The sequence below is a fragment of the Cottoperca gobio genome, chromosome 13, assembly GCF_900634415.1.
Source record: "Cottoperca gobio chromosome 13, fCotGob3.1, whole genome shotgun sequence".
NCBI lineage: Eukaryota > Metazoa > Chordata > Actinopteri > Perciformes > Bovichtidae > Cottoperca > Cottoperca gobio.
The window spans coordinates 14,726,154-14,734,691 of NC_041367.1; the positions used below are offsets into that span (position 1 = coordinate 14,726,154).

An 8,538-nucleotide genomic window follows, 5' to 3' on the forward strand; every position below is an offset into this window, starting at 1 on the left:
AGTGTAAACTCCACATAAACTAGCTGTCACAAATGACAAAATCTTTTTCACTAAATAAGTTAATGAAGTAATGGCTTCAGTTGATAAGCACCTGTCTGTCCATATGATTTGGAACCTTATTAAGTTTACTCAGTGCAGCAGTATTATTTTGCTAAATATGTAGAAGAACCGTTTTGTCAGTCAGTCAGCTCTCTCTCTCTCTCTCTGTCTCTCTCTCTCTCTCTCTCTCTCTCTCTCTGTCTCTCTCTCTCTCTCTCTGTCTCTCTCTCTCTCTCTCTGTCTGTCTCTCTCTCTCTCTCTCTCTCTGTCTCTCTCTGTCTTTCTGTCTTTCTGTCTCTTTCTCTCTCTCTCTGTCTCTCTCTGTCTCTCTCTCTCTCTCTCTCTCTCTCTCTCTCTCTCTCTCTCTCTCTCTCTCTCTCTCTCTCTCTCTCTCCTTTATATGCCGCGGGACACCCCCCTCCCCTCCCCCCCCTCCCCTCCTCTGCGCTTCAAAAGCACGGTCCACAGTGCGAAAGCTTCCTTTTTCTCCGCTTTCCTTCAGGATGGCATTCTTCAAATATCTTTGCTCTGTTAAGAATGAGCTTATCCTCTTCTCAGCTCCATTTCTTCTTCTTCCACTGCCTTTAGTGATCGGGACATCGGTATGTAACTCATTTGGTAAAACTAGAGATTCATTCAATTTAAACTTCGCCTCATTGTTAAAACTGGATACATTCTTAAACTCTTGAGGAGTTTTGCATAAAGTAGTGCATTGAAGTGTTGGGTGCAATCTTATTTTGCAAAATATACCTCAGAATTAATTTAATTATGTGTATTTTTAAAGTTTAATTTGGGAACATTTCACTTTGCTTGCATGCAGTTTTAAAACATGAATAAACGAAATGAATTCACAAATTCAGCGCGACATAGACATTTCTAAAAAATGCCTTTTTAAATGAATGCATCAGGTTTGCACTGCTTCTCTCTTGCACCTGTTGATGCGGCTCACAAGTGCACACTGCGCACTTGCAGCAACAATATGCGAACTGTCCAGTGATGCCTGAGGCTGGAGCGCTCTAAAGTCTTGTTATTTTAACTCCTTGTTGTTAACATGAAGGGTCATGTCCAGCGTGGGAACACAGAGTCAAAGGGCTCAGTTCACGTTGCTACCGCTACATGTGACATAGAGGCATGCACATAGACTGTACGCATGTTATGATAGACTTCAATAAGCAGTCAGGAACAATGGCATAGTGTAGAGGAAGGTGACAGAGTATGAGGTCTCAAACTGATAAAGGACAACGTTTAGGAGTCTTTGCTTTATAATAAATATATTTTAATAAATTAACATGTTGAATAATAATTGGAGGGGTGTTTAAAGAGCACAGAAGTTTGATCTAGGCAAATGCACAAGCTGGTGACCAGAAACAATAGAACAAGCACGCTTATCTTTACCCTTTGAACCATCTTAATGTCCCGTTATCAATTGTGTAATACTCAATGTTCCAAGAAGCAGTTTATACACCTTACAAGGTTTTTGGGTGTGTGTGCATTTACCAGTATGTTTTTACATGTTTTTTACGCAGGAAGCAGAATGTGCCTATGTGATAATCCTGATGGCGGTTTACTGGTGCACAGAGGTCCTACCACTGGCTGTAACCGCTTTGCTCCCAGCCATCCTTTTCCCTGCGTTTGGCATTATGCAATCCAAAGATGTAAGTGAAATAGCTGCAGCAGTTTGAAGAATTTGCCCACGAGGGATGCATTTCCATTCACACACACCTTGCTTTGTGTGACCCAGGTGTGTATGCAGTACCTGAAGGACACAAACCTGTTATTTGTGGGGGGACTGTTGGTTGCAGTAGCCGTGGAGCACTGGAATTTGCACAAGCGCATTGCCCTGAGGGTGCTGCTCATTGTTGGTGTGCGTCCAGCGCTGTGAGTGGCTCACACAACACATTCACTGTTTGACTTTTCATCTTTATGATCTGCAATTCCAAAGCCTATCTAATCAACTGATAACACCTGTATACATAATAAAACTATGTAGAAGTTGTTTATTGCCATCACAAAAGTATGTCTCTCTCTTAATTTTGATTGTTGTAAAACACTCAGGGCCCCTCTTTCCATCCAAGGCCACTAACATGTTTTTTCTAAATCTCCCTGGTAGTTTGATGTTGGGTTTCATGGGTGTGACAGCCTTCTTGTCCATGTGGATCAGTAACACGGCTACCACAGCCATGATGGTGCCTATTGTCCAAGCAGTGCTGCAGCAGCTCAACAACAGTGAGGAAGAGACGCCTCAGATCCTCAGCTCAGAGGAGCAGGTGCAGACATCAGAGACTGAGAGCAGGCAGACTTCACTGGCAGAGAAACAGAGTGAGGGACAAGGTGAGCCATGATCATCTTCCAGTACATTGTTTTCTTTGGCCAAGCATCATACATTTCTAATGCTTATACAACTATGTTGCTAGCAGCCCTTTTATTTCCCTGCTCTTTGGTTGAAGGCCCTGTGGTGGTGACTTTCTTGGATGTCACAGTGGAGGCTGCCATGCATAAGGACGCAGCGGAAAAGCAGAAAATGTGTAAAGGGATGACCCTGTGTGTTTGTTACGCTGCCAGCATCGGGGGCACCGCCACACTGACAGGAACCGGTCCCAATCTGGTGCTCAAGGGCCAGATGAACCAGTGAGTGTTTACTTAAAGCTTTGTTTAGCCATGTTCTGCTAACTTTCAATTTGGTTCGATACGATTTTATGTTAACTTTTGTTGTTTTCCTTAGACTCTTTCCTCAAAACGGAGATGTGATTAACTTTGCCTCCTGGTTCGGCTTCGCCTTCCCTAACATGATCCTCATGCTCACACTGGCCTGGCTTTGGCTGCAGTTTGTCTTCATGGGATTCAAGTGAGTTTGGTGATGGTTAAAGCCTGATTACAGTGACAGAGACTTGAATCAACATCAAGAAACTGGAGTGTGATTAAGTGTAAAGGTGACACTGAGTCCCCCCCCCCCCCCCCCCCCCCCCCCCCCCCCCCCCGTGTGATCCCTCTAGCTTTAAGAAGACGTGGGGCTGTGGGGCTGTGAAGACAGAGAAGGAGATTGCTGCCTATAATGTGATCCGTGAGGAGCATCGTCGGCTGGGGCCCATGTCCTTTGGAGAGATAAGTGTCCTGGGTCTCTTCACACTGCTGGTGGTCATGTGGTTCACCAGAGAGCCAGGCTTTGTCGACGGCTGGGCGACAGATATCTTCAACTCCAAAGCAGAGTTTGTACACAATAATACAGCTAGTCTTCCGTCATACATTAATCTAGTTTAGGACACGTTCATATATGTCCGTTTGTTCATTCCCTCCTCACTGCACTCAGGTATGTGACTGATGCCACAGTGGCAATCTTCATTGCCGTCCTTCTCTTTGTTCTGCCCTCGAGACCCCCACGTTTTTGTTCATGGAGGACTCAAAGTTTTGACACAGGTGAACCATCATTCTGGAAGAATATATAGTATAAGTCCTACAGTTACATCCATGTTTTCAGAACTAGAGAATGTACAATGATTCAATACTGACATTGAATGTATTGGATCTGTAGCACCACATCAAAATGTTGGCCCAACTCCACCTCTGCTCACCTGGAAAGTTGCCCAAAAGAAGTTACCATGGGGCATCGTGCTTCTTCTTGGCGGAGGTTTTGCTCTGGCGAAAGGTAGTGAAGTAAGTGGCAGTGACAGTCAAAATATTCATGGGACATTGTGCCAAGAGCTTACACACAATATGGCAAGAATACTAATATCTCTGGAGGGGGAAGTGTGATGGGCGCTTCATATTTGTCTGTATTTGAAGTTGCAAACATTCTTTTCATGAAATCAAATCACCTTTTTTAAATACTATTTATTGTCTAGATTCTTTTCCAGCAATAGTCAATTCAAGTTTTTACATTCTGTAATTACCTTTCTGTACAGTGTTTTTCATTGTTGGTGGCGGAGTCCGCCATTCCTACACTGGATCCAAATTGCCTTTCTATGCACAAAGGATTCACAACAGCACAGCATGCAATGCAGCGTTACTGTTTCCATTTTTATATAAAGCAGCCTCATTATTTACGGTTTACTCTACAAATCTGAATAACACTATACTTAAAGTAAATGAGCAAATGTTGACCCAGCTGTATAGATAAATACTGTTTTCATTTCCTGAAAACCCTCTCTAACCCTGCATATGTTTATATTATATATACATATCTCTCTCTCTTTAGGAATCAGGACTCTCAAAGTGGATAGGAGATCAAATGACTCCCCTGCAAAACATCCCTCCCTGGGCAATTGCTATCATCTTGTGCCTGCTGATTGCTACCTTCACGGAGTGCACTAGTAATGTTGCCACTGCGACGCTGTTCCTACCTGTCTTAGCCTCAATGGTAAGTTCTCAGAGTGAAAGTTAAATATGACAAAATCAGAAGGAGAATCTCAGACAGCTGGAGACAGACAATTATGTTAGTTTAGTCACAGTGGTTCAGTGAGGTGAAGTGCTACATAGTGTTATTTCTTTTCAACCGATTTCCCCAATTGGAGTCCAGCATTAAAACTACTCCCAGTGGGAGCTAGCCTATTTTCCCATGTTTGGTTACCCATCTAGTTAGTCATTCAGGCTGAATGTGTTTGGTCCCCTTTCCCGGGCCCCTGCTCCCATTAATAACCTGCCAAACACACCAATTCAGCCCAGTGCCTCGTAATGCTACCCACCCCGCTGCTGCTGAAGAATGGCATTACTGTGCCCGCTAGTCGAGCACTAGAGAGAATGCCAAGGCTGGGTTGCGAAAGACAGTGACAAGCAGGGGTATTCACATAGATATTTTTTTAAGTGGGGGCACAAGGGTGTCCAACCCTCGTGTGAACATACGGATTGAAAGAAAACTGAAAAAAAGTGCATGTGATCAGTTACATGTGAGGAGTTGACACTTTGTGGCAGTCATGGCTTGTCACTTTATGTGTCATCCCATATTTATTATTATATTCAAACAAAAACCATCAGACAAGATAAAACACTGTCATCGTGGTGACTTGATATACAGCCCATAGTTTAAAGAGGACTAACTATAAACTTTATGTTTTTTTCCCACTTTACTGTTTATTTTGAGAACCAGAAATTACTGTGCACTTGTAAACTACTGTGTTGCGTGACATGTAATTCCAAAGCAAATTCCACGGAGTAATGCTTTCTGCATTTCAGTAGCCTGCCATTATCGCTACATATGTAGAGAGTTTCTATTTTAGATATCATGACTCAGCGCTGAGCTTGCAAGAATTACATCTTAATTACACCCACTTAATCAGAGTTATAAGTCAGTGATTACGGTTGCAGAAAAATAGCCAGATGGAGGAGTGGGGGATTTTATGATAAAGGATCGGTTCATCCCTATCTCTGACTGTTGAAGCTTTCTGTGTCATTCTTGCAGTCTCAGTCCATTGGAATCAATCCACTGTACGTCATGGTGCCTTGTACTCTGAGTGCCTCTTTTGCCTTCATGCTGCCTGTTGCAACGCCTCCAAACGCTATAGTCTTCTCCTATGGATACCTCAAGGTTGCTGACATGGTGAGTATGGCCGCGGTTTGTTGTGTTTGTTCAGTAAATTATATGTTGAACATGCAAAGTTGGCACTTTAGGGCCACTGTTACACTGTAAGGACAGCTGAACTCATGGGTTATAGTCACTTGCAGATGTGGCCTGACGCTATTACAGGAATAACTCGACATTTTGGGACATACGCTTATTTGCTTTCTCACCAAGAGTCAGTTGATAGTATGAATGAAGATTTGACTGATGGACCTTTTGCATTGCATTGCTGTACCCCAAACAGCCAATGTACCAACTGTCTAATACATTACTTACAGTACAGTAAACTATGGGCTGTGGCAGCTCATGCTCTTACTGCTCTTAGAACTCACCAGGGACCAGGTTCTTTTAGTTATTTCCATCTGGTCTCTCTCCTTTTTCCTCTCGTCTTTGTATGTTTGTAAAACAGATTCAAAAGCACATTTTTAAGCTCAAGTTTGCTCAAGCTGAAACCATGTCAACTCGTGCAGACACGTCTTCACATTTCATGATGTCTAATTATGCATTTTGGTTGACTTTGTATGCAACAGCTTTATTTTCTGACCACATCTTTAGGTCTTTATGGTGAATATGATGCTGCAGCAGCATGCTTAAAGCATGTGTCAATGTGAGGATAAGAAATAGTCCAGCACACCCTGATAAAAGACAGCATGTTGTTTGTTAGTAATGTTTGTATGCTCAGTCTTTTGATACGGATGTTTGACGAGATAAGTGGTGAGGTTTAGAGGAGCTGGTAACATAGTCCTATTACCTTTAGACAGAGCAATGCTAGTTGTTTCCACCTGCTTCCAGTCTTTATGCTAAGCTACGCTAACCAGCTGCTGGCTGTAGCTTCAATATTTAACTGAAAGAAATGAGAGTGGTGTCAATCTTCTAAATCTAAATCTCAGCAAGAAAGTGAATCGTTGATCAAAGTGTCCAAATATTGCTTTAACATTGCGACGCACTCTTCTTGTCCATCAGGCCAGGACAGGAATAGTTATGAACATCATTGGCATCCTTTGTATAACACTGGCAATCAACAGCTGGGGCAAGGCCATGTTTGATCTGGACTCCTTCCCCGCCTGGGCCAACGTCACCGGGGTGTGAGCCTGGTTCTGCCATTGGAGATGATCCACGTACACCCTGCCCTCCCTACACAGGTGCCAGACAAAGACCTCTGGTCAGAGCGACAGCACAGGACCTCAAGGTGGACCGCATGCGTCGGATACAACGCCCTCGAGGCATGTTTTCATTGACACCTGAGTTTTGCTTGTGAAAGAAAGTGGTCATGAATATTATTGGGAATGGAAGAAGAGTGGTTGAAGAATGAAATTAAAAACAGTTTTTTATTTACATTGCATCATAATGAAGGTACATTTTAAGGAAAGACCCTTTACGCTCATGAAACAGTATCACACGAATCCTATACTGTCCCGATATTCTCAAATCGAGCAGCCAAGAAAGGGCTATACATGAGTTCAAAGTTATTCAAAATGTTTTACATAGTCACATGTAGCCACATCTAAACAACAATAAGCCACACAGTATAATATAAGAACGTAACTTTGCACATTTACTCAAGTACAGCACTTAAGTGTAATTATGAGGTACTTGTAATTTATTTAAGGATTTACTTTTTATGCCGCTTCTGCTTTCACCTCACATTTCAGAGGGAAATATTGTCATCTTTTACTCCATTACATTTATCTGACAGCTGTATTTACTAGTAACTTTTCATTTTAAGATAATATTAAATATGATTATAGATTAATCACATGGAAATGATCCCCATCTCAACCAGATGCAACATTAAAATTATGCGTACATGTTAATACATTAATAATCTAATAACATTTTGTATAATATAGCACTGACGAGGGCAATTCAGCTGCCTAATGAGTACTTTATATTGATACATGTTTGTGTCAAAATCTGTACTTTCACTTGAGTAAAATATTGAATGCAAGACCTACTACTTACTAAGTAAGATCATTTAAAGACTTCTTCCCCTACTGCTATCAAGCAATGAATGTTTTGCAAGCACATCCCTTTAAATATATTTACAGTAACAAAGGCTGTTGCTTATGTTTGCCATTTTGGTATTTATAGATAATGGGCTAATATGTACAGTATAGTAGAGACTTAAATCAACATGTGCTGTTGACCCCTGCATTGACCTATATAACAGGATGTATGGTGTTTTTTATAGACTAGTTCCAGCATCAGCTGAACTTTAACATATATCAGCACTAAAATGCAAGAAACCTAAATGTTCCTTATACAAACACACTGACTTTTTGTACTATAAACACATTTTCATGTGCTGACATTGTGAAATGTCTCACTGCAATAATAAATAATGTCTGCATTGCAATAAAGTTGTATTTTGGAACAAATGTATCTTTTATTTTCTCTTCAATTTCAAGACTTTTGTACCTGGGAAATGATGAATAAAGTATCTTCTCCGTCTAAGTGGCCAGTGGGCTAAAGTACATGATATGTCAATGGTCTGTGACAAACTATGAAAATAATAAATAAATAAGACATTTCAATATAGTGAGTTTCAATGTTTCTTTGTTGTTACATTGCCTCCACACACAGTGGTTTGAAAACACTGGAAGATCAAAACATGCACTGACTAATTCATCGTTCATTTGCTTTCCATACGCACTGTTACTTAACGAACAAAGCATAATATAGTCAGTTGTTCGAGTCATGCAGACAACTATTCTCCAAAAACAAAAAGTGTAAGCTACTGCTTTCACAGCAAGATCTTTACAGTGTCCACAAATGTCAGAGTATAGGCTTTTAAACAAGTAAGAAGCTTTAACAAAGCAGGTGTAAATAAAACTCAGTCTTAGCTGTTTGAAAACAGCATTGTCATCCTCAGTGTCATCCAAAACAAAATGATCGGCACTGATCTCAACTTCACATGAGTATTACCTGTGTTTTAAAGTGCACGCGTG

The 8,538-nt window shown here is 41.3% G+C and overlaps 1 protein-coding gene across 1 annotated transcript; it reads left to right on the forward strand.

Moving 5' to 3' along the window:
* The first annotated feature begins 479 nt into the window (after positions 1-479).
* Positions 480-8,128, forward strand: slc13a5b (solute carrier family 13 member 5b). Its single transcript, XM_029447156.1, has 12 exons — positions 480-641; positions 1,566-1,694; positions 1,781-1,917; positions 2,150-2,370; positions 2,487-2,667; positions 2,762-2,884; positions 3,033-3,245; positions 3,347-3,453; positions 3,569-3,690; positions 4,232-4,393; positions 5,432-5,569; positions 6,554-8,128. Exons 1-12 carry the CDS (start codon positions 543-545, stop codon positions 6,677-6,679), a joined length of 1,758 nt encoding a protein of 585 aa, XP_029303016.1. The 5' UTR covers positions 480-542; the 3' UTR covers positions 6,680-8,128.
* Positions 8,129-8,538: the final 410 nt, after the last annotated feature.

Coding starts and splice junctions, on each gene's coding strand:
- slc13a5b (XM_029447156.1), top strand. CDS start 543: ATGGCATTCTTCAAATATCTTTGCTCTGTTAAGAATGAGCTTATCCTC. Junction 642..1,565: donor CTTTAGTGATCGGGACATCG/GTATGTAACTCA, acceptor TTTTTTACGCAG/GAAGCAGAATGTGCCTATGT. Junction 1,695..1,780: donor GCATTATGCAATCCAAAGAT/GTAAGTGAAATA, acceptor TGTGTGACCCAG/GTGTGTATGCAGTACCTGAA.